Source organism: Tamandua tetradactyla, chromosome 9, assembly GCF_023851605.1.
Source record: "Tamandua tetradactyla isolate mTamTet1 chromosome 9, mTamTet1.pri, whole genome shotgun sequence".
NCBI lineage: Eukaryota > Metazoa > Chordata > Mammalia > Pilosa > Myrmecophagidae > Tamandua > Tamandua tetradactyla.
Window position 1 is genome coordinate 114,841,844 of NC_135335.1, and position 26,408 is coordinate 114,868,251.

At 41.5% G+C, this 26,408-nt stretch overlaps 1 protein-coding gene and 1 non-coding gene across 23 annotated transcripts in view; one reads left to right on the forward strand and one right to left on the reverse strand.

Moving 5' to 3' along the window:
• MAST4 (microtubule associated serine/threonine kinase family member 4) overlaps nucleotides 1–26,408 on the forward strand; it is a 632,749-nt gene that overhangs the window by 233,046 nt on the left and 373,295 nt on the right. For 2 of the 22 annotated variants that reach the window (XM_077117389.1, XM_077117391.1), the window contains exon 1: nucleotides 18,472–20,637. The exons of the other annotated variants lie outside the window; for them this stretch is intronic. In XM_077117389.1, coding sequence (XP_076973504.1) covers nucleotides 20,599–20,637 — 39 coding nt within the window. In that variant the 5' untranslated portion in view covers nucleotides 18,472–20,598. Of the gene's footprint in view, nucleotides 1–18,471; nucleotides 20,638–26,408 lie in introns of those variants that run through there. 22 annotated transcript variants of the gene reach the window in all.
• Nucleotides 9,753–9,823, reverse strand: TRNAV-CAC (transfer RNA valine (anticodon CAC)). The gene has a single exon. It is a non-coding gene; the product is annotated as a tRNA-Val (tRNA).

The window sequence follows — 26,408 nt, forward strand, 5'->3', positions numbered from 1 at the left end:
ACCTCGCACAGCTTCCCTTCCCCTCTCCTCCCTTCCCAGGGATGGTGCAGACTCGGCAGACATCACGACGCAGGAATAGCCAGTGCATACTTTACCTGGGTTTCCTGTCATGGTTTCACTTTGCCAAGTCAGAGACATACCTCATTACTTAGTCATGCTCTGTCCAGCGGAATTTTGCTGTGAAAGACATTGCTTTAAAAGGTGGTTTTGTTAGTAAGTTGTTATTTTAAGGAATGCTTTGACGAGGGCTGTGGGCAATGATGGGACGACTCAGAAAACTAAATGCTAACTGGTAGGCTCCGTTCTCGTAGTTATGTACGGTACTGGGCAGGCCCTCTGATTTGTAAAGCTGTTTCCATTACTGACTGACTCAGTGTAACACTGATGTCCAATGCCAGCCTAAAATCAAATGATTATGTTGTTTCCGGTTCCGAACACTTTAAGGATGGATAATGCAGAGTTGAAATCAAGTGCAGAAGAGTATTCAGCCTAAATGTGTGTGTGTGTGTGAGTATACATAAAATATACGAAATGTTGGAATGTTCGGCTAGTTGTAATTTCTCTGGGGTCCGGTCCCCGTGAACCTGTGCTCTCCTGGAGGCCCGGCAGGGTGGCTGTCCTTCGTGTGCTCTGGAAATGCCCTTGCAGTAGCAGCACCCTCTTTGCCCTGCACTGAATAACGCCCGATACTGTAGGATAAACCACTTATCTCAGAATATTTATATGCACATTTTCTCTGCTTTAACTTTTGTGTTCCGGTGCAATTCTGTTCAGCTGATTTAAACAAAATCACCCACAGCTCAGCCAGCACCTCCGGTGTGCTTCAGCTCAGCCTTTCCTCCCTGGCTGTGGAAATTAAACCCGAGCAAAGAGATGAACTAGACTCTGAATTATAACATCGTTTTGTACTTTATCAGGAAATGTACATTTTATTGGAATTGCACGAATAAACGAAGGATCTCTATTTAAACGTAGACCCAGAACTTCTTCTGGGATTAGGGAAGATTGTTTCTAAATATACACCCTCTAAAACTTGCTTGTGTGCGAACAAATGCTCCCCTTATCCTGTATTTCACTTTTGGGGTGCCTTCCTCAGTAGAGTCTGAAACTACCCCCCACACACATATGCTCATGCACACACACACACACAGTGTGCTGTTTAGACAAATAGCTGTGGACTCAGAAGGAAAAACGTATTAATTCTTCTGGGAAGGCACATGGAGCTGGCTATTAAAGCGTTTCTACAGTGATCACTGGACGATGATGCTCTTGCCATGTGTTACTGTTCCCAAGAACAAATGGGGAACTCTAGGTTTGCCTTGTGGCTACCTGTGGCACCCATCCCAATTCAGAACTGTGCCACCCTGACTGGCACTCCATCAGAAACGACCTTACCCTGTCCTTATTTGGGGCGTCAGCTGACTTTACAAGGGTTCATAAAAAGCTCAGTCATTCTACTTATGTGTTTCCTCATTCATCCCTTCTGATACTTTACACTTTCAGAAAATACAGCAATTTCTGTAAAAGAAAAAAATTAAGTGACCCATGTATTTGTTTGTCAAGCTGCTGGAATGCAATCTACCAGAAAGAGAAATGGCTTTTGAAAAGGGAATTTAATAAGTTGGAAGTTCACAGTTCTAGCACTGAGAAAATGTCCAAACTCAGGCACCAACAAGAGGTTACTTTCCCTTAGGAAAGGTGAAAGGAAACCTCTGTCAGCTGGGTAGGCATGTGGCTGGCATCTGCTGGTCCCTTGCTCCTGAGCTCTTTTGCTTTCACCTCCTGTTCCTGGGGGGTTCCTCACTTTGCTTCTCCAGGGCTCATCTCTTGACTTCCCTTGGCTCTGTCCAGGTGCTGGCTTGCTTTACATCTCATGTTGATGTCTGCTGGGCTCCAAGCATCTCCAAACATCCATGTTTCTGTTCTGCACTCTCTCTAGAATGTTTCCTCTTTTAAAGGACCCCAGTAGACTAATCAAGACCCACCTGGAATGGGTGGAGTCACATCTCCATCTAATCAAAGGTCCCACCCACGATTGGCCATGCCACATCTCCACAAAGATAATCTAATAAAAAGTTTCTGACCTATAATTTTAAATCAGGATTAAAATACAGCTTTTTCTGGGGGGTACATAATAAACTTTCAAACCAGCACAACCCACAGTGTCACTGCCCTTGTTGATACTTTTCATAAAAAGTAATACATATATAAGCTGTGTGTTGCAGAGTGCTTTGAAAATTATTTTTTTGCTTTGTGTATGTATTATACAATTTTAAAAGTTTTTAAAAATGTAGTACATACATCATATTAGAACATTCCAAGAATCCAGAAGGTATGAAATAAACAGTAAAACCATCAGTCTACCCCCTGCCCTTCTCCCCAAAGGTAGTCACTGTTAACTGTTTTATGTTGCAGAAAAAAATTTATTTATAACTCCATATATATATATAATGTTTAATTATATATGAATAATTATATATAAATATATAAATTATTTATATATTAAATATACACTATATAAAAATATGTACATTATGTTTATATATATAATTAAAAATTTTTTACACTGAACCTTGCTTTTTAATTTAATGTGAAGCTCTTTCATGCTAGCCTATCCAACTCTACCATTCATTTTACCTGTGGTGCAGTGTTTAATTGCACGGACACACACCATCACAGAATGTGCCTGGCAGTGCCCGGGGGCGGAACTCTCAAACAACAGTTTTAAGCCCTGCAGCTCCGCCCCCATGACGTCTGCTTTGAGAACACTTTAGTTGTCATTATTTTTACTTGTAGGATGATTTGTAGTTGTTGTTGGTGGGCTGTGCTGGTTCAAAAGGATGTATGTCTTCTAGAAAAGCCATGTTTGAATCTAAATCCCATTTCATAAAGGCAGAATAATCCCTATTCAATACTGTATGTTTGAAACTGTAATCAGATCATCTCCCTGGAGATGTGATTTAATCAAGAGTGGTTGTTAAACTGGATTAGGTGACAACATGTCTCCACTCATTTGGGTGGGTCTTGATAAGCTTCTGGAGTCCTATAAAAGAGGAAACGTTTTGGAGAATGAAGGAGATTTGGAAAGAGCAGAGAAGGCTGCAGCACCACGAAGCAGAGAGTCCACCAGCCAGTGACCTTTGGAGATGAAGAAGGAAAATGCCTCCTGAGGAGCTTCATGAAACAAGAAGCCAGGAGAAGAAGCTAGCAGATGATGCCATGTTCTCCATGTGCCCTTCCAGATGAGAGAGAAGCCCTGACCGTGTTCATCATGTGCCCTTCCACTTGAGAGACAAACCCTGAACTTCATTGGCCTTCCTGAGCCAAGGTATCTTTCCTGAATGCCTTAGATTGGACATTTCTATAGACTTGTTTTAATTGGGACATTTTCTTGGCCTTAGAGCTGTAAACTAGCAACTTATTAAATTCCCCTTTTTAAAAGCCATTCCGTTTCTGCATTCTGGCAGCTAGCAAACTAGAACATGGGGCAGATCTTCTCCCAGCGTTTTTATCAGGATAACTTAGAGGGCTCAGCACTATGTTAAAGAAATGTTGGCTGCCACCACAAATACTCTCAGAATTTTCACTGGCTTAACATAATAGTTGTTTATTTCGCCTTCACATACCGACTGATTGACAGAGGAGTGTTCTGCTCTGTGCAGCTACTTGGGGACTCAGGCTGACAGAAGTTCTGCCATCTTCACATCACTTCCAAGGTCCCCCTAGATGTTGATGCCCAGATGGCGTGTGTGTGTGTGTGGCGGGGTCCTGGGAGGTGTCGGTGGGCCAGATCTGGAAGAGGAGTGCACATCACTTCAGTGTGACCACATCAACTGTAAGGGAGGCTGGGAAGTATATTCTAGCTGGGTACTCAGGAACAAAGGGAGCTGGGCCTAATGAGCAAGTGAGTAGCTAGTCTCTGCCAAAAGCATGAGTGGGAGAATCAGGGAAACATCAGTTTTCACCCGGAGTGGTACAGCTGGTGCCTGTTTCCTCCACTGATGTTGTGGTACCAGGTCCATTGCCAATTAATTACAGAAAGGATGCTGACCTCTCTGCTCTGCCATTCTTTCTGCCTTTTTCCTCTCCAGCCTCATAGTTCTTTAATGGCAGTGATAGGATATTAGCTATATGCTGAGATCTTAATGCAGATATGTGGCTGAATGTGAGAAGAGGAAGGAGGCAGCCAAGTGGGATGGCAGGGTAGTTGCTGAGTCCCCTAAAGGACTTTCCTGGGATAGCATGGTATAGGACTCCTGCTGTCGCTTCATAGTACCACCTTGTGGCTCTTCCTTCTGTCCGAGGTCTGTGACTAGTTGCAGGAAAAACATCCCTGGAGCCTTTTCAGGGGATGACTTCCTGGAATACAGGAGGGCCAAGCATGCAGAGGGGCTGGGCAGAGGCCCAGAGAATCTGCCAGGCAGAAGCACTTGTGCTGGCCTCTTTATGCGGCCACCTGGGCTTCCTCAGAGTCGGTCCCTGCACGCTGGAGAGAGATGTCAGTAACGCTCGGCTGCCCCTTGGCTCTGCTGCTGTGGACCCTGAGCCTGGATGGAGCAGGAATAAACAGTTTACATGTGCAGCCTGATCAATTGGGAGTTAGTAAAGATAATATATTGTTGTATATTAGCACTCTTTTTTAGGGTGAAAGTGAAGAATAAAAAGCATGTGTGCTTGTGTTACATATGGATCTGTTTTCAGTGTGAGAAGCAATTACTCGAAAGGCTCGTCTAAGCACTTTAGGACTTTAACTGAGAAAATGGTCCTGCAAATGTTGAAAATTAGTTGCTTTGTCCCCCTACTTGTATCCTTCCTTTGCTTATTTTCCTTGTGTGTTTTTTTTTTTTTTTTTTCAAGTAAGTTGATAGATTTCAGAGCTTCGGGAAGCCTCAGGATTTCGCATGTCTTGATAGAAGACAGTACATTCTGGGTAGGTTAACATCTGTTACGCCTAAACATTTTACTGGTGATTCACGTCAAGCACGTATGTTCTGGTGGGCATCTTGATTTGCTCATCTGTAGGGTCTTGGTGCAGTAGTTTGTAAAGGGAGCAGATGGACACGTTACAGGGAATAAAAAGACCTATTGGGCTACTCTTAAATGGTGATGTCTTTGCACACTCTTTAAATAATGGGACCTGCCAGATTTTTGGACAGTTTTCTCAGAAAGGAGAAAAGATATTAAAAAGATGCTTACAAATGTGCAGGGAGTGAGGGTGAATCTGACGACTTTAGGAGTCAATGCTGTGGTTGTATCCCTGTGCTATTATTTATCAAGGCACCTCACAGTATCTTACGGAGCTGTGCAGGGGTGCCCTGGTTTCACCGATGAAGCAGTTGATGATGGCCCGTAAACTGCTCCTTGTCCAATCCCATGTCTGCGTTTGGGTCGTGAGACAGAGGACAGCAAACAACAAAACAGAAGGCTGCAGCGAGCTTATTGGACAATGTGTGATCTTACGTATGAGAAGATTCTGATAAGTGTCATGGCAATAAAGTCACTGCGTGTGGAGCTGACTGCTGGGCCGTACCAGAGTAGGAAGTGTACCGGCGACACAGCCAGTGAAGATGTACCACCGAAAACTAATATTCTGTGGCTGAGTTATTTTTATTGGTTCAGGGATTTTGAAAGTGCCCTTTTGACCAAAAGCATTTGTACTCTTTGGACAGAAGAGCAGCACAGCCGAGGAAATCCATTTCTCGCACAGGAACTTGAAGTGTGGCTCAGGAAACCTAAGACTTGCCTTGTGTAATCTCACGAGGTCCCCTGCCGACACTGGCTTAGAGAGGTGGTCATCTTTAAATTTGGTAAAGCTTTGTTTGCAGAGGTCAAATCTTTACTCTCATAGAAACTGTGCTCAATGATTAGTCAGAAGAAACCTTACCAGCACAGCCCACAAAAGGGAGAAACAGAAACGCTTTGTGGTCTATGAAGTGGGGTCAGACCTTTGACTTTGGAGGACGTAAAGGCAAGGGTAGAAAGGACATGCTGAGAGTTTGGGAGTAGAAGATTCCAGTTTCTCTGAAAGGCAGCTCTCCTGCAGTGCCCTTGTTCGGTGATGCCATGCTGCTGAGGGTGAGTGTGGGGGGCGTGGGCAGCTGCTGCCCTTGGCCACACCTGACCACCTGCTAACCCGCCCTTCAGTTCCCGCGCTCCCAGTTCTCTCCTTTTCCTTCTGGAGGCCCCATCTCTCTAGTAGTGGAGAAGTGTATTGTTAAAAGCAGATAAAACGCTAATGGTGATATGGTGCAGCTGCTGTGGAAAACGAGTTTGCTGATTCTTCAAAAAGTTAAACATACTATTACCACATGACTTGACAATTCCACTGTGAGCCCTGTACCCAAAGGAATTGGAAACAGGGACTTGAACCCACACTTGAGTCAGTGTTCATAGCAGTATTATTCCCAGCAGCCAAAAAGTTGAAACAGCCGCAGCATTCATCAATAGATGAATGGATAAACAGAATGTGGCACTTATGCCCAATGGAATATTATTCAGCTGTAAAAAGAAATAAAGTTCTGATAGATGTGACAACATGGATGAATCTCAAAGACATTATATTGCATGAAATATGCCAGACACAAAAGGACAAATGGTGTGTGATTCTACTTGTATGAAATATCTAGAATAAGCAAACTCCGTGGAGACAGAAGGTAGATTGGAGGTTAGCAGGGATTGGGGGAAGGGAGAAATAGGGAGTTTTTGCTTAATGGGTACAGAGTTTCTGTTTGGAATGATAAAGAACTTTCGATAACGGATAGTGGAGGTGGTAGCACAGTTCTGTAAATGCATTTAGTGCCACTGAACTGTTCACTTAAAACTGGTTAAAATGGGAAATTTTGTGTAATACATATATTACTTCAATTTTTAAATAAAACTCCATATAAAGATAAGTTGATGATCAAAAATAGCATCACTGCATCTCAGTTTTCACATTTATAAAATTAAAGGTTCTAAAAAAATTAAGAGTTCAAATTGGATTCTTCCAACTCTGAAATAGAATAACTCTAGGATTCATCCAGTACTGACCATCCTTATGGAAACATTTCCTGGAAAATGTTCATAAAAGAACTTTTATAGGTTCTAAGTGTTTTTAAAGAAGCAGTTATCTAATTCCTAACAAAATAGTCTTAGGAACTCTTGCTGAAATATAGCAATTGACCATTTATCATCCACTTGTGGGGAGCTTTTCATCAAGACTTGGGTTGTTTTCCTGTTAAGTTCGGTGAAAACAACATTTTTGTCTGCAATGCATTTTCACAAATATTTATAGCAAATAAAACAAATATGGAGCTATATCTGCAACTGCTGAATCTAGGTGAAGGACATAAGAGTATTCACTGTTCTATTCTTCCAACTGTTTTGTAAGTTTTTAATTTTTCAGAATAAAACATTGGGAGATAATAAAGGGCCACTGTGTGTTTTCCTCCTTTAAGGAAAGGAAGACAGATTAGAGGAAGCAGTTTACTAAATGGCTTCCCCAAGGGCGTACAAGAATTAAGTGGAAGGACCTGGTAGGTCCTAGTTGTACAGTCGCCATTCTTGCACCTTTTAGGCCACATCACCTCCCTAAAGGAAAGACAGGTGTGGGAGGGAGTATCCTACAGGTACTGCTTCTGAACAGAAAGTCTCTGATCTCTGCGAACTTGCTGTGAATTTCCACCTCTAAATTATCCAGGTGGGACAGTAGGAGTTTGATAGCTGTCAGTTTTACAAAGCTGGTGATTGAATGCCATTAGGCAGATATTGGTGGTTTTAATTCTGAGCCTAGAATCTCACTTCTGAACAGTTTTAAACAGAAAAAGGAGTGTATGGTAAGGAATATTAAATACAAATCTGATACTCTGAAGGGGAAAGAAAAATAAGAATGGATGGGTGCTTACCTTGCTTCAGAATTGAGTCCTTCATCAGAAGGCGCTGTGAACACTCAGCTGAGCCTGAGACTACCTTTAATCATCCTCTTGTGTTTCTCTAGTTAGGAGAGAGAAGTTGGATCCTCTCTCAGTGCTCCACCTGACCCCGGCCAATTAGGTTAAGAGGAAAGACGGGTCTCCAGGGGCAACTTTACATCAACAGACGGTGAGATTTCCCTGACTCCTTTCCCAATCTCACCTCTCTCCTGAGAACTCAGGGAAGGAGGAACCCAGGTATTTTTCAGAGTAATTTTACCTGGTCTAGTAACAAATTATGAAATGAAAATATCTGAGTATGATCGCGCGCGCCTCACTGCAGATGCGGCGTTTGCGACAGGCTGCGCTATGTCTCTGTTCACGGTGCGCTCCCACGCGCCCTCCTGACCGCGAGCACGCAGTGTCCGGCGGTGGGTGTTTCCTGGGCACTGGTGGCCATCCTTCTGCCGAATCAAGCTGAGAAGCCACCACAGATACGTGGAACAGGCTGCAGTTACAAAAAGGAAGCTCTCCCATAGGCATCATTCAACACATCACCTGCTCCGTACCCTTGATGGGACGAACTCTGTTTTTCTTGTTAGCGTGTCCTCTTCCGATGAAGTCTTTTCGTGATTTTTTTTCATCAAAGTTCAGATGATTGAGAGTTTAAAAAGCTGGAAGTAAGGAGATGAAACTCATTGATGCCTGCGATGTTTGGCCACTAGGTGGCACATCAGCCAATCTCTTTTGCAAGGGGTAGAAGTATGTTAAGGATTTTTAAAAAGATGCATCCATCATGCATGTGAGAGAAAGATATACCTTTTGTGCAAGGTGTTTCACTAAGTCAACAGGGTGAAAAAATTACAGACCGTTCCAAACTCATTCTCTCAAGATATGAAAACTGTCAGAAAGAACTTTTAAAAAGCTAACAGCAGACTGGTTGAAAATGCTTTATAACATCACGTGGAGATTTTAAAACAACTGTTGGAGTGCAGATCACTGCTGCAAGTAAGAGAATACTGTTAATCTTGATAGCATTTGGGGTTTTAAGAGAAAAATGTTTTGATGTCCTAGGTTTATCTATTTGAATTATGTACAGAAAATGATAAATACTTGAGCTGGAGAAATTACAAGTAGCATTTAAAGAACATTACTGGAAAGTGTTAGGTATAACTTCTTTTTGAACGTGTAGATTTGTGTTGCTGGAATGCAACATTAGTAACTCTTATTACATGTGCAATGAGATGCCACAGCTAAATGTGTAACTCCATGCTGACGGTGTATTAGTTGCAGCTTTTATATTTGAAGATGATAAAGCATGCACACAAAGGAAGCAACGTCTTTACAGGTTACGATGAGTAGCCCTTCGGAAAACTGAATAGTGAAGTCGAGCTGGTAAAACCTAAAATATGCCTTTCAGAAGATAAATAAGACTTTTTTAGAAAAAGAAATAAAACTCTGTTTTCCAGTAAAGTATTAGGATATAATTCTGTTTTTCCTCCTAAAGAAATCTCTACTTCTCCTCATTCTTTAGGATGGAATCCGTGTTTTATTTTATAAAATGTAATCAGGTTTAATCTATTAATTTTGTACATAGGTAAAACAGGGTTCGTACATGTTGTTGTATCCAGTTTTCTTTAGTGATGGTTCAGGAATACAATTAACGGGCTCCTCACAGAATTCCTTTCCCACCGTCTCCCAGAAGAGTGCTGACAGGCATTTGGGTTGTCAGGTGAGGTATGACATCATCGCCAGAGTTCTTGTGACATTGGAAGAGCCTCAAGAAGGAAAAGATGAAGGATCCTGTTTGCTTTTAATAATTGAGTCGTGTAATGTTTGTTTTTGTTTTTTTTTGGAGTGGGGTGCATGGTCCGGGAATCGAACCCGAGCCTCCTGCGTGTGAGGCGGGTATTCTACCACTGAACCACCCGTGCACCCTGCAATGTTTTTAGTAAGGCCAGGACACACAGGACTTATTCAGCTCATGGAAATTCAAATTTTAAGGGAAGAATTTATAGCAAGAGCCAGGATGGCTCACCAGACGGAGTTCTCACCAGCATGCTATGCCAGAGACCCGGGTTCGATTCCTGGTGCCTGCCCATGCAAAAAAGGAAAGAAAAGAAAAAGTGCCTTGGCTTTCCTTGAAAATCTATCCTTTGGTAAAAGAGATAAAAGTGTCTTTTGTGGCCACAGGAAACAATCCTTCCTTTCCCCTTCTATTTCCCATCACCAGTTTTTCCCTCCTTTTTCTCAAGTTTTATGATCATTTATAGGAAAGACTGCAGGCACTTAACAGTAAGAAGGTCTCTAAAATTAGCGTTTTAGGTATGTAAACTACTTTATGTAAGACTGTAATAAGTAAAAGGAAAATACACTCTGTGAATATGGAAAGAGGTAAAGGACAGAATTTCGGGGGTCTGGTTTTGTAGTCCAGCTCCAAGATTGTTTGTGGTTAGAGACAGTGGACACCAGGCCGTGGCCGCAGTCACCCCCTGCCATGCCATTGTCATTTCCCCAGACGTGCCCTGCTTTCTCTACACGTGTTTGTCTCTGCACGTGCTGTTCTCTTGCTTGGTAGATTTCTCTCGACTCCATCCATTCACGCTCTTCCCCACTTAGAATTCCTTCCTCTTTTAGACCAGGGGCTGCCCAATTTGTCTGCACATTGGAATCATCTGGGGAGTTTTAAAAAACTACTGATGCCTGTTCTCACCCCACATCTGCTTGGGTGTGGCCTGGGCTTTAGAATTTAAAAACGATCCTCTGGTGATTCTGATGTGCAGGCGAATTTGGGAGCCCTTGTTTCACGCTTTGCCTCCTCTGCAGAGGCCTCCCATAGTCCCCACTCACCCCTGGGTTTATACTCCCTTCCTCGGTATTTCCACTGCACCTTCTTTGTACATCCTGGCGTCTTCGCGGATCTCACCGTATTTTGTTTGTTTTTTCCTGTGTGTTGGGCCCCAGACCATGTACTGCTGGGGCAGATTTGTTTTTCTCTCTCTATTCTGAACAGCTGTCATGATGCCTGACTCATAGTAGGTGGTTAGTAATTGGTTTTTGAATCAAGAGGATAAAAATATGTAGTAATACAGTGATTAAAACAAATTGATTCATGGACTTCTGACTCAGGGCATTTTTATTGCCTAGGTAGATATTTCTCTTTTACTTGAAGAGCATAGATTTCCTAATCTCTTGTCTTTTCTTAAAGCAGTGATAAGTATATAAAATTAAAGAGGAATATGTTCTGATGTATGGTATTAGCTTGAGTCACAAAAGCCAGCTCTAGATAAGGGGACAAAGGCGCACTAAGCCTGTATTCAATAAAGCTCAAAGAAGTGAGTGTAACGTGTGGTCGATTTCCAAGAGGATATAATTTCCCATTGCCTTACTTAAAGAATATTAATTTATCTAATTGATGATAATCTGTTCAATTTATTACAGCATTAAAAATGCTAATCAGTTACCATACGCAAATGTTCACTGATGTGCTTGAGATTTTTAAAAATTTTATTGTATTTTATTAGAAGGTAATGGGAGGCATAATTGTTAATGTTTGATTCTGGCAAGATGCAATTAGTTTCTGTGAAGCACATTGTATATTAATGATATCATTAAGATTAATGAATACAAATACATGACCTGGGGATTTCAAACAGAACATAGTGACTTGACCTCAGTTTGTGAAATGTAAGATAGATTTCTCTGATTTTAAAGGATAATATGCTAGAGCCCCTGCTGAATTTTTATATAGACGAGAAAGGAAATAAACCTAGGAAATTAAATCAGCTCCTAGGAGGATCAAAAAGATGATCAAAATTTTTTAAGAAAATATTTTATTATCATTTTAGGGGGAAGACTAAAATGATTGATTTCAGTTAAAGAAGAGCCATCCATTCATTTTAATTTAAAGGCTGCCTTAAAGACAGCTTTTAGTGTAAACTTCCAGGTGCTGTATGTGTAAAGTGGGTGTAAATTTTGGTATTTAAATAAAATATAAGGATAAACATCATTGTTCATTAAAATTAAATAGGACTTTATGGTGTTCTTGTGTATTCCAGATGTTCTACAATAGGCATCCATTTCATTAAAAATTTTTAAATGTTATTAAAAAAACCAGGCAAATGTTTGTTTTTTTTGAGCTAAGAGAAGGAGCGAGGAAGAACAGAGAGAGAGGCTGCTCGTCAAGGTCTTAGGGAAGGGCCTTGGACTAAATATATGAGATGCCCAGAATCTTGTGGCATTTTGAGTTTTGATGCATGAGTTTATGCTTTTGTCGTTTTGTTTTTCCACCAAAACCAACACAAAGCAGGTTTCCCCATGGTCCATGCACCATGGAAAATTTAGGCGCCCTGTTTTGAACATCCTCTTGCTTAAGTAGATATTTGCAAACCCTGTGTCGTCAAGGCATTGCTTATTATGACTTCTTTATAAGCATACAATCTTGGTCTGACCTTCATTTAATGCTTTCCTCCTCTATACACGCATATGTGTGTGAATACACGTTTGTTTTTAAAATCTTCGTGAAGTTATGAATACTTGTGTCTATTTGAAAGCTTCGTAGGGCAGCCTCTGCCCTTGAATTACTATTGGAGTGGTGGTGGTGGTGATGGATGGACAGTGAAACTGGACAATGAAAGGGAAGTGTTTCGGAACGTGGCAGCTCTCTCCGGCATGTGGGACTGGAGCCTGAGAAGCCTGAGCTCTCTTGCTCACTCTGCCTTTTTACTGTTTTCATGACCTTGGACTTTTCATTTAACCTTGTTGTCTCACTTTCTTCATTGGCAAATTGGACCACTCTCTTCCTTTTCTACTTCACAACAGACTGATGAGGATTAATGAGGCAGTATCTGGAGCACATTTTTTGTTTCTCCAAAGAATGCATTTAAGGGAAGCTCGCAGACAGAGTTCACATCATGGAGAAGTGAGCTGCATTTTCACCCTGGCGAATGATAAGAGTCCCGAGGGGCACACACCCTCCGTAACTGTAAACGAGTGGTGGGTGGCAGTCCTGTTTCTAGTTGCTTTTAGGACTGGATGGCGTATTTGCGCAGGATGGTGTGAAAGAAAGTCAGACCCAGTACGGGGAGTCACTGAACGGCATGCAGGAATTGGGGGGGAATATCTGGACTCTGTATGCTTGCCTAAAAGAAACCTAGTTATTATTTGTCATTTTTTTGTATACTATTTACATTCGTCTGGCTGTTTGGTATTTGTAGACACGTGCCTAAAAGAGCTTAGCTATATGTGCATAATGAAAACAAGATCAGAACGAAGTTCCTAGCCCAAACCTCAGGATTCCTTTAGCTTGCTGCCTCTAGGTAGGATAAGGCTCAAGATGGGATCTTAAGCTTTAAACCAGTTGCTTGCACAAGGCTGGTTCAGATCTATTTTGTAATGCATGTCAATGTAAGAACATGGACATAAGAAAAAAGGATTGATTAATTTATGGATGGAGTCACATCCTAATTATATTTATCATACTGTCTTTAGACTTGCTGTGATCAATTGGATTTTAAATTCTGAGGTGATTAACTTGGTTTTTCTCCTTAGAAAATTTTCCAGATTGTTTCCCACTTTTTTTTTCAAAAAGTTTAGCTAGGTAGCAGTGCATTTAACCTAGAACTGCTCTTCTTGTCGATGTAGGAATAAGAAAAAAGAGTTTCATGTGTGTGTAGCCCAAAAGCACTTCATAGTCTCTGATTCTGCAGCTGTACTTGGAGTATGTAGGATAGAGTTTTAAATTTAAAAAAAAAATTCTTCTTTTTTTTTTGACTTTTTTATCTCTAGATAAATCTTGTCACTTTAGGAACATCTCCCTGTTCCAGAAGATCACAAAATACTAACTTGATACCAGTAGTAGTATTGCCAGCATACGTACTTCAGAGGGCGCATTTCTAAAGCATGTGGAATTGATCCTGGTGGCAATACTGCCAGAATCACTTCCCTCATCTACTCCTAGCTTAAGCTATATGTTAGTATAGAAAATTAGATTTTGCTAAATGTTGGTTCATGGTCCCAGTGTTAGCTGTGTATCATTTAGAGATGAAGGGCACAATTGAAAAAAAAAATCAGAGCTATTTCCAATTGTCAGATCTTCATAAATGCTGTTGTATGAAAAAAAAATGAAGTTGTATTACCCAGTTTTATTAGAAATGCTGTGTTTTGTTGGATCTGTGTGTTAGCAAAGTGGAGAATTTCCCAGCTGTGATGGATGTTAGGGTATTTATGAGGATAGTATGCCATATTTCATATGTATATGAGGGTGTCATTGTTAAAATGTTCAAAAGAAAATTATGTATGTGATTTATATTTTATTATTTCCTCCCAGGATGTAATTTTTTCAATACCATGATTCTTGTCATATTGTCAGTAGTGATTTGATGGCTAATATGCCAGAAATAATTAGATAAAAAAGGTGATGCAAACGTCAAGACAATATAGCTTTCCTGTGAAAAGTCTTAAGTGAAATCATGCGTGTTACATGGTAGCAAGGACCAACAGCATACATTTAAAAAGTCTTCAGGATTACAGGCCGGATGGAAAATGGAATTAAAATGCAGGAAGCGTGGGATGTAGCATATTACATAGGCATATGCTTGCTAGTGACCCCACCTGCAAGTTTTACTAAATGAAACGTGTTTTATAAAATGCTACTCTTCAGATACATACAGACTTTGGTGTATTGTCAGTGGGAGAGTGTTAGATCTCTCTTTTCTATTGAAGAGGAAAATGCTGCTTTTCCCTGGAAGGCAGCCTCTCTTTTGTTTTAGTTTTCTCCTTGACAGGTCTTATTATTATTGTTTTTTTTTTCTTTAGGGAGAAAATGACACATAGAATAGGAATTGCAATTTCTTTATCTGTGTTAACCTTAGTGATTAGATCTGTATTGTAAGAATTCAAATGATTATCTAAAAATATAGGAGAAGATAATTCATGGTTTCAGTATAATATCTCCTGGTATTTTAAATAGAATGGACTCTATTTCCAGGTGTCTTTCTACTTTTGAACATGGATGATGCTGTCTCATTTGGAAGTAACATTAATAAACATTAAATACTTATAAATTTGGTAGTATCAATGTCAACCTTATCCAAGTATGGAACCTGTTCTCAGGGTTAGCGTCACCACTCCAGGGTGTGTTTAGGCTGGCGTGCTTCTCCTCATCCCTGGCTTCAGAGCTCTGCCTGGAGAGTTGAGAGAGAAATGAGGAGGGGCTGTGGGAAGCCCTTGGCCTCACTCATGTTCCTGAGCAGAAAGAAGGAGCCTGGAAGCCAGACGTGGGCGTGTGAACCTTTACCTGGAGGAGCAAGGAGAAGTGGGAGATATGGCTGTGGGGAATCAGCTGGGAGGGACCAAGTGTCCTGTGAGGAGCAGGGGCTGCTTTCACCTATAGGGTAGTGGGATGAGTTTCCCACTGGCTCACCTTCTAGCCCTTCCCTGGCTTCCTGACCACGATCCCGTAATGCTACCTTCACTTTACTGATGAGAAACCAGACCTCAAGGAAGCAGAGGGACTTGCCCCAGACTATGGGCCACTCACTGGTAGAGCCTGAACAGGGTCTGGCTCTCAGGGCAGAGTCCTTTCTTGTAAATAGACTGGAGAACCATGGCTTTCGGAAGGGGAAGGGAGAAATGAGGCTTGGGATTTCCCCTTCTTTCTTCTTCCCAGCACTGCTCAGAATATGGTGAGCACAGCCAGCTAGGAAGGAAAATGGCAGCAGCCATGCCGTGAGTCATTTCACCTGAAAGGAAAGGGTGATTCAAGGAGCTGCCTTCAATGGTGCATTCCAGTGGTAAATTCCAGGAAAGGTGGAGAGTGTCCATGAAGAGGTACCAAAAGCCCCACGTGTTATCACACCTGGCTTGTGCCTTCCCTTCTGGACACACATGAGAGGGTGCCTCGATATTGTGGAATTCACCTGCTTGGAAATAAATGTTATGTTTAGAGCTGTATAATTTTGGAGCCAGAAGGAAGAGGAATTGTTCAAAGTGAGAGCAGAGCCTCTGGAGGCCCCGAGACATGTAAGAATGCCGTGATTTTTTTCTTAGGAGATGAAGCTGACACCTTTCACGTGTTTGAAAGCACTTTTCTCTCCTTTGTTTAAACACAGAGGCAGGACAGTATGGCAGTTAAGAGCTCAAAGACGAGCCAGACTGTCAGGGTTGGCATCCCAGCTCTGCCTTCCATCATTTTAGGAAGTTATTTAACCTCTTTGGGTCTCAGTTTCCTAAGCAGGAAAATGGGCATATTAATTATGCCCAACTCATGGGGAGGTGGTGAGAAATACATGGGATGTCTCGGGTTCTTAGAGCAGTGATTGGCATGTGGTGTGTGATCAATGAGTGTTAGCTTTTGTTGTTTCTTAGAGAACTGTAGAAGTGAAACATGGAAGAAACAAAGTGAAAAAGAAATATGAAGAATTTAAATGTAAACAATGAAATGTATGTTTGAAAAAAATCATGCAGCTGCGTTGGTCATTTGTGTTGATGACTCTCTGTACCACTTCAGTTGACACGGTGGTATGATTCTTTCATAATAATGGATCGTTCATGCCTTCCCATGAATGGTCTGTTTCTCCTTTGTACCTTTTAGGGCATTTACATTACCTTTGTCTGTCTGTGTACGTATATATGTATGTATGTATCTGTCTATGTATCTATCTCACATACGTAAATATAACACACACACATCACACTGATTGGCCAGGGACATTTATACAGTGGGTGGGATGAGTGGAGAGATATATCCTCTTGGCCGTATTGACCTACCTCGTGGGTGAAGCTCTCTTCCAAGAGGAGGTGTTGTTAATGATTCCGTGGCAGCTACTGTTCATTAAGAAGCAGCAGTGTATGCCAGGCATAGACAATGGAATATTAGGACTTTACCGTAAGGGGCCATTCTCGCACAGGCTGTGGGGATGGCACGAGAGAACGCACTTCTAGCTCACTTAGAACTCTGGAAGGAAAGGGAACCAAGAAGCCCTTCTCACTCCAGTTCGGGCTGATGAGAAGGGGTAACCTCCTCCACCAGGAAACCGTCTTCTCTACGCCACTCAAACTCCAGCTCTCTTGGCTTCTGGACAGACAGTTCAGCAGCCAGAGGGTAGGAGCGGCCGGGCTGGGGCTGGGCTAGGCCAGTGGAGTACTGGGGAAGGTTAGGTTGCAAACTTCGCACCTTTCCCCTAAGTCCTCACAATGTTCCTCAGTGAACATTCAGTTGCTGAAACGAGAAGATATGGCATGGAATTCGTGAAGTGAGCTAACTTGTTTCTAAATGTGTGAAAAATATCTGACCATGTAAATCAGGTGACCAAGCCGTAGTCTTATACCAGACATTATTCTGGACAGTAACCGCAGTGCCCAGTCTACCCCTTTGTGAAAGTGTGTGCAACCAAGCACCCCTTCCTGCCCCCCGATTTTCTCTGCTCAGTTGGGGTTTGGAAATATTATTTGTTTCTGTGAACCAATTATTGTCATAATTATTAAAGTTTAAATTTGACTCCTGTTTTAGTGCCTGCGGATTTTTAGTATTCCATGAAGTAAATTATGCGTACAATAGAGGGACATGTGGTTGCATCTGTGCAAATAAATAGCCATCAAGAAGCCGCTGGCTTTAGATTACGATTAGTGACAAAACCTACCGTATTTTATTATTCAAATACACATGTAAAAGCAATACACATTGAGATTGGGATGCTGTGAATTAACTCCCGATGTTGTGAACGTATTCCATGGAGGTATAAAATCACAGGAAAAAAATGAGTTTATTAATGGAAATTAGGCTAGACCCTAATTACTACCTGTGAATAGTGTCGTCATTTGAAGTTTTTATTGCATTTTAACACATGGTTTATCTTGATGAGGAAATATATAGCAAAGGGTAAATGTAGCAATTTTCCTTTTACTATTCCCTCCGCTAAGCCATTATTGCTTGATGTTATTTTTCAGCAGCCTTTCATTTTTGTCCCAAATGTTTTTGCCTCTGGCTGGTTTTATTTCTTTAAAATGTATGTGTATCACCTCGCAAAGTGATGCATTTTGACAGGTAATCGATATTTTTCATACTGGATTTGATGGCGGGATGGCCATCGTCATAGTCTTAGACTTAGTTAATGGTTGGACATTAGCCTAGATTTTTACCTCAAAATATTCCTTTGTTAAGAAGCACACTTTTCATTTTCAGCCACATTCCCTTTTCTTGCTCTCAACTAGCAAATGACTTAGCTGCAGAGCACCTCAGATGCGTCAAGTGTTTTCCTCTGAGCTCCACACCGCCTGACTTTGGACATGTCCTCGAAATGTCTCCCTGTAGCCCTTCCAGCTAGCCTCTTCTATTTGTCATAGGAAAGATACTTCTGGACTGTACTTTTTTTATTTTTGTAACCTGTGATCTTTAGTTCAAGGGGAACCTTCTTGCTCTCTCTAGAGAGGTCTTGGAACACTCCATTAGACCCTTCTTTTTCAAGGAGGATCAGCAGAAGCATATGCAAAGATACCGTGCTTGGCTTTTGCTTTTTTCTTTTCTTTTTTTTTTTTTTTTTGGCATGGGCAGGCCCGGGGAGTTGAACCCAGGTCTCCGGTGTGGCAAGCAAGAATTCTGCCACTGAGCCACCATTGCACTGCCCTGACTTTTGCTTTTAAAAGTCCATCTTCTTGTGTCAAGATTTTTTTTAAAAAAAATCAGCACTTCCCAATACTTCTGTGGGTAGATAACAATAATATTTTAAGTTGGTAAACCATCCTGAACTACTTTGTCTAAGACCCCACTTTAAATGCAGGGAACTTTTGATGAGACTTGAGGGAGAAGGGGCAACAACTGTCATTGCTTTTGTTTTCATTGAGCAACCGGGACCACCCGCTTGCAAGAATTAAACTGCCGGTGAAGAGTGGGGATCTGTTTTCAACCAGCTTTGCAGATTACCACTGAGAGATAGCAAACTGATCTCTCTCGACTTCCCATCCCACCCCTGGCATTTTTTTTTTCATTTGTTCTTTCCTTTAAACAAAATTTATAGCTTAAAAAATTTGCTAAAAAATCTTTTGTGCTAGAATTTGGTAGTACATTTTGTTTTGGGCGATGGTTGGTTTTTATTGCTTTGCTTTTAGAAATGGCATTACTCCTTCACATATGAACAAGAACTAAAGAAACTCTCTGGGGTTTTCTTCCTTAAGTGGTATCAAATGAACACGTCTAAGTGGAAAAACACCCCGGCACACCTCTCTGCTGAAGCCTCTGCTAGTGGTGGCAGTTCTTGACAGGGTTTGTATGTCTGGAGACGTATGCAGAGGCTGTTGGGGAACATAAAATGCAATCAGTTTTCCTCAGTGGTTAGATTCATAAATCCCTGAGCTATTTTTAATGGCATAATCTAATCAATTGACGGGAAACCTAATAGTGTGTTGACAGCCAGAGAAAGGGGAGGCTGGTGTAACAGCAGTGGATGGGTAAGGAAAGGCTGGATATTTCCCCACCCACATCGAGAAATCACTAGACTCTCTGGATTAGGCAAAATCTGAGAATGATACACAGAATTTTTTTTCTTCTAAATTTTGTGCCTCTTTGCCTATCTTTCTCTCAGGAAAAAAGAATTTGTCTAGTGGACAGATTGAAGGAGGAGATCTTCAGATACACTGCAGGCGGTACATGTATCTGTCTCTCAGGATGAACTATTTTCTCAATTTAAATATCTTTAGAATAAAAATCAAGGAGGAATAATTTATTATAAATTGGTAGTTTTTCTGTATTGTTACTCCTGTGCCATGCCAGTAATGAAAACTTAATATTCATCTCCTGGTTGCTTTGCATTGAAATAAGGTGAGGATGAGCGAAGTAAACAAGCTGAAACAGACTGTGAAATTGCACATAATGGGAATCTTTTTTTTTTTTCTTTAGCTACTTATAGGGTATAAATAGGTTAATATTCCAACTAATATGACTCTTAGAATTTCTTCCCCTGTTTACATTTTGGTCAGGTTTCAACAGAACTAAGTTAATATCATGCGGGAAATTAAAATCTAAACCGCTCCTGTCTTTGGGCTAGGAATTGACTGGTAAGGGATTTATGTAAATGAACTTTCACTGGGGAGGTGTAAAGAGCTCGGCAGTGGCTGGAGAGCCAGAGGTCGCCCTGAGCCCTCCGCCTGCAGTCCTAGAAAGCGTGTCCGCTACATTTTGTTACTTTGATGCCATCAAAAGAGATGAGCGCCAGACTCGGTGCTGCTTGGCTGGCCAGCTGTGCCCCAGTTTCTCGCCGTCCCCCACTCGGCAACTGCCTTTTACAGAGGTGTCAGACACTGCCAGTTTACTTGGGCACTTTGACCTGAGACTTGCTTCAGAAGGGGCTTGACCCGAAGCCTCGGCCCTAAGGCCATTGCCCGGTCTCCAGGAAAATGCCTCAGCCAGCATTTCGAAGAAGGAAAAACAGGCATCCCACGATTTCCTGTCCAATACCAAGAGCCTCTGCCTGGATAACTGCTCTCGGTGTCTGGAGCCCACTTGCTGCTCTCTCCCCGCGGACTGCCAGCAGCCCTGACCTCCGAAGTTGCTGGAGTGAAGAACTGAGCGGGACCAGCTGACTTCGGGCTCCAATCAGCGTGAGCGTGATGTAAGTGTTTAGCAGCTGCCGGGCTCTGAATTAACGTGCCCAAGTACAAGGTGCTACAGCATGGCTAGACTGTTGTGAGAGGCTCAGAGAAAACAGAGGGAAAGATGGATGAGTCCAGCATCCTTAGAAGAAGAGGGCTCCAGGTAGGAGGTCTTTCCGTTCTTGAAATGTAGCATCGTCGGTGGCTAGCCACTGAGGATCTCAAAGTTCCCTTTTCATCCCTGTACTGGGCACAGGCGTGTGCACAGCTTTTAGTACCTGCTTGGCAATGTGATAGCGGAGTCTCTGGTTACAGGTATGAGACGCCGTGGGGTTCACCGAGAGGGTTCTTTTGTCAGAGACAATAGATACCACTTTTAGCTGGATACTTTGTGGGTGGTTTGTTTTTTTGCTGGTTGCTCAAGAATAGTTAAATTGTGGATGGCAGTGACAGCTGATGAGCCGATTGGGCATTCGACCAAAGCGTCTGGGAAGTCTGTCGAGGGTAGCAACTTGTTCAGTTCTGGAAGCACAGGACTCAGTTTTGTGTCAGGTCCAGCCTCCACCCGGCAGCATCTGTCCGGTGGTGCTGCAGATGTGTACAGCTGCTGAGAGCTTCCCCCGTCAGTAAAATGAAAGTTTCTGCAGCTCAATCAAAGCTCACTGTAATTTGTTTATGTTGAGATGAGGAAAGAGATGTATCTTCCTGCCTTGCTTTTTGTGTCCAAGTTTCTCTAATTAAATTATTCTGATTTAAGTGTACAAATGTATTCCAAGTTAGAACCTGGCAAATGAGAAACTTAAAAAAACATCTGCTTGGCAGTTTGTAAGTTTAAGGAAGCCAAAACATAAGTATGTTCAAAATTAGTATATTTAACTCCTTGATAACTCTTTTATCCTGGGTAGAAGAGGCATCTTCCTTTGTGCATTAATCTAATCATTAGCAGTTGTAGAACTCTTATTCCTTATTTTTGGAATTAAGAAAAAAAACTGTATGTTTAAAAGTTCAGAGTAGATGATAATGTAGCATGTTTAAAAATGCTTCCAGATCGTCCTTTATGGTCGTTGAGTCACAGATGTGTAAAGCCAGCCTCGCTGCCTGATTTTCGCTCTGGATGTCAATCACTAATACTGATATTCACATTAATAAGATATTATACTATAGTCAAACTGAAAGATTATTTGCAAGTAAACAAAAGAGAGCTTTAAGAAGTCGAGGTTAAATGTCATCCATTGTTCCAAGCCTAAGTAAACAGCCTGGCTCCTTAGTGACTCTCAGTGTGGTCATTGTGTTTGAATGTGCAGTGTGGTTAGTCACTGCTCTGGACTTCCTCTTCTTTGTTTCCATCACACCTATAAAGTTCTGGTAACGCACAGCTGTTTGTGTGTGTCTGCGTCCTCTCTGGGGTCACCGGTTACATATGGAAAGGCTCTTTGTGAAAAAGATGATAACTCTAGTAAACTAAGAGCAGTTCTGTCGAGAGTTTTTGCTTTCAGTTAATCCACGAGCTAATTTTAAAATATAGTTTTTGAGAATCAATTCTTTCATGTGTTTTTGTCCTTTTCTGAAATACATGCCTATAAATATAAATGTAAGTATATATATACAAAACCATAACTTCAGAGAAGATAGCTGAAATGTACAATGCTTCTGAAGGATATGGATTTCATGAATATTTTAATTTTAGAAATAAAGGAATCATTATGTGGCTATTTAAAATAATAGAATTATTTGTGTTTAAAAGATTTGCAGGAAAACAAAGGAAACATGGTAAAATAGTACTTCAAGTGCTCGATCTTTATTGTACTTAACTTGTTTTCACTACACCTGCAATGAACCACAACAGAATGGATAAAGAATATCTGCTTTCTGTTATGAATGAGAGAACAATCTACATGCTGTGAGAAACAACAGTGTAAAAGTGCTTAAAAGTTCTGCCACCTCATAGCTACAGCCCTGCGTTGGCTTTAAAAAGTCTATTTTGCTTTTATTCCACTAATTATATCTAACATTTAAAAAAGGATTCACATATACAGAATAGCTATTTTAAGAGGTTCCAATATAAGAAAACTATTTACAAACTACAAAGTTTAAGTCTGTGTTTGTATTAGAAAAGACGTCGCTGTGGAGTCACGAGAGTAACGTCACCTACTGAATTTGTTAGTTTACAAATAACGCACTATATGGATATTTCAACATGCAAATGAGGTCCACCTGCGCCAGTCACATACCCTCTATTCTTCTGTAAAAAACACTCATAGCGTATGATTTTTAGTATCTTAAATAAGGAGATAGTTATAATTGAGCATTTTAAAGTTAAAGACCATATAATACATACACTAGCATACAGTAGATTCCCAGTATATATTATGTTGTTGAAAAGCAAGGGATGATTTATAGTTCTTTATAACTTTCCATAGCATTACTGAGGAAATGGAATAGTTACACCTTCTTATCCCCTAGTATAATTGTTAATAACCCAGAACAGTTATAGCTGTGTATTTCTGCCAGTGGGCTTATAATTTTCCATGTCATCCCTGGTACCCAATTTTGATTTCTCCAGTCTTTCCTTTGGTGACTGTCCATCTTTGGCTTCCCTAGGATCCCTCTTGAATTTGTCTTTAAGTTAGAACAGTTATCAGTAAAGATAGTAAACATTTATTTAAAGGGTTCATTACAATAGGCTAGTATATAAGATTTCATGTAATATTAAGAATTAGAGTCTGATGGTCTGTCATTCTGAACAGATGCATAGTTTGTGGAACTGATCAGTTCTTTCAAATACATTCAAAGCTTAATGTCAAAAATCCAGAGCATGCAATTATTCTAATTCTCTAAAATTTAATTTTGCATTAATTTGGCATGTGTGTAGTATAAAGTGAATGTACCCTTAAAATTTCTGCACCTCTAGTCTGAAAACACAGACTTACCAGTGGTGTTTTTAAATTTTGGACTTGGGAAAATTATTTTTAGCCAAAACACATCATTTCTCAGAGCATGACTACCTCATAGAATGGCAGCACAACTGAGATGTACATCTTAAAGTGACTGTCCTTTTTCATCTTTTCTGTGGTCCGGATTAATATTTCCAGTACTACGGATAGCACTTCAGTCACTGCCTTTGAAATGAGAGTGAGAAAGAGGCTTCCATGGCTTCCACTGTTAGAATCTGGGAAACTTTTCAGATTGCATCTGCAGACGTGGGGAATTCTGATGGACGGATGGGCTTGGGCAGACCTTGGACTTGGGGCAATGTGAATTTGTCGACAGGTCTAATTCGTCAAAGGATAACTGGCTCCTTTCGGGCCTGATAGCCCTCATACACGGATGATATTTTTTAACTGTCAGGGAAATGAATTGTTTCAGTGACTTCTGTTATATGTTTCTTTTTTATTTGCTTCAATGAAAGTGTTCCTATCCTTTAGCGGTAGATTCCAAGTCCAGAGAAGAATGGACACCAGGCACCAGGAAGGCCGGAAGGTGTCACGAAAAGAGAGGAGCCCCCAGCGGGGCTCGCACCATCTCCTTCCCTCCAGTCCTCCTGTGCTTGCTTTGTCACCTTCTGCCGATGCCTTCCCCAATAGATGTTGCCATTTCAGTTCCCTTCCAGGCTGTCACATGTCTGCAGAATGTGAAAAACGTTTTTTCCCCAAATCTTCTCACTGATAGGATCTAGTTAAACTAGAACAAAAGCTCAATTCTTAAACTTTAGACTCCTGCATTTGAGAGTATTTGTAGGTTTTTTGTTTTGTCTGTGCCTCTTTCCCTATCCTTGATAGCAAAGCCTGCCACCTCTGATATTATTTAAAACAACAATAGCAACAAAAATAAGATTTTTGCCTTGGCTTAGATGCTGATTTTCCACTGGCCTTGCTCTGTGCTTTTAGAAAGCAAAGAAGCAGGTGGACTATTCAGTTCTGAGTATCAAACTACCTCTGTTTCGCAGTATTTGAATGTAGGTCATTCAAGTTATAACATCGCAATGTTTTGTCTGTGTCAGCTTTAATGCGATTGCGGATGTGTTTACATTCTACGTGGAGTCTGCCAGCAGGATCATTACGTGGGGGTATTGCTGGTTCCATATTCATTTGAAGACTCTGGGTGATTATAAGGAAGAAGTCTAGTGAGAAGATTTTAATAGAAACAGTTAAAATTAATATTAATTCCTCTTTGGAATAAGGTACTTTTGTTCTCTAGAAATTCCAGAAAGGCCCAGAAACTTTTTTGGAACAAGGAAAATTAAGATGGTAAAAGGACTTTTGGTGGTTATGGGGTGCCTGATTAATTAGACAAATCCAGACCGTATCTGAGTGGTGTTTCTTATCCATTGAAGGAGTTTGAATTTTGCGTCTGAGAAATAGATAATACTGCTGTAGTTTTATCTACCTGCTTCACAGGAGATGAGGAAGATATGCCCTCAAAATCTCATGTCCTGTCAGGTTTCGATTTTGTGCACCTCTTTTGCGCCTTCTTATGCTCTGGTATAGTTGTTAATGAACCAGAAAATTGACGTCTCTGTATTTCTACCAATGAAATAATAGTTCTCCATGTCATCCTGGCAACTCTGAGTTCCCCATCTCTTTCCCTCTGTCACCAAGCCTTGTCGGCTCCACCACACAAATGTGTCTGGAGTGTAAGCTACAGATCTGGATGCCCACAAGGTCCAGTCTCGTCCTCTGTGTCCAGTCCCTTTGCTCCATCTGGTTGTCAGCCTGGTACCTCTTGCTCCCCGGGCTGCATATCCCTGCATGAGTTTCCATTATGGCATGATAGAGGAAAAATCTTCTCTGTAATTTAGCCCTAGTCTGTCTTTCTGGTCTTATCTCCAACTCTTTGCCATCCCAAACCCTGTTGTGTCATCCCATCTCCCAGCATGCCTTTGGGAGTCCTAGCCTTCCCCTTTATCTATAATGTCCTTTCTTTATTTTGTTCGAATTCTGCCTGCTTATCAGGGACAAAAGTAAATTCTGATTCTGTGGTAGAATTTTCCATACATCCTGAGTTCCATTCTGAATTTGTAACAGTCATTGTCTATTTGACGTATTTGCAGACTAATCCTATAACACAATGTGTTGTCCTGAAATTATTCAGTTTATGTTCATCTTACTACAAACACATTGAGGGTCATTGGTAATTTTGGAGTTGAATATGCATTCAGTAATACTGCAAAGCTCTGTGACTTTAGACAAGTTTGTAACCACTCTGAACCTCTGTGTCCACATCTGTAAAGTGGGGATAAAGTGTTTTAAGGCTTGAGGGATCTGAACCCTCTTAGCACAGTGATTAAGGCACATAGTACTTACTCAGTTAACCTCAGTTCTCTTCCCTCTCCATTGCCACAGGCCTAGCACGGTGTGAATTTAAATAATTAAAGATGGGTGTCAGTCAGGGTCCAGGCAATAAAAAGATAGTGTGCATGAATTGGGTAATTTGAGGAGAGTTTAATCGAGGGACTGTTTAAAAGGTGTGGGCAGGACATAGAGGGGTGGTACAGTACCAGGGCTAGAAGCAGCAGAGAACTGTTGCTATCCGTAGGTCTGAAAGGGTGAGGGGAGGGAGTCTGTCCAGAGCCTGGGGCAGAGCCATCCCCAGGCAGGAGCTGTGACTTTAGGTGGACAGTTACAGCCAGCCAGCCCTTTGCGACTCTGGAAGGAGGTGCCAGGGGATATCCCAACCTGACTGTCCTCCCTGCTGAGCTGTGGCACGTGCCCATCATTGGCCAACCTAGGCAGAAGCCTTTGTTTGAGGATGACACAGTGTCCCCAGTGACGCCCTTACACCTCACAGGAAAGTCGTAGCTGGTCCCTCCACTTCAGTGTCTGAAGCACATGGCTCTGCTGTGAATCCACAATTCAGGGCCTCTGCACCTACTGCCACAAGCAGTCTCAATTTTGAATGGCTCTGCCGTGCAGGTCCCGTCACAGCCTGGCTGGG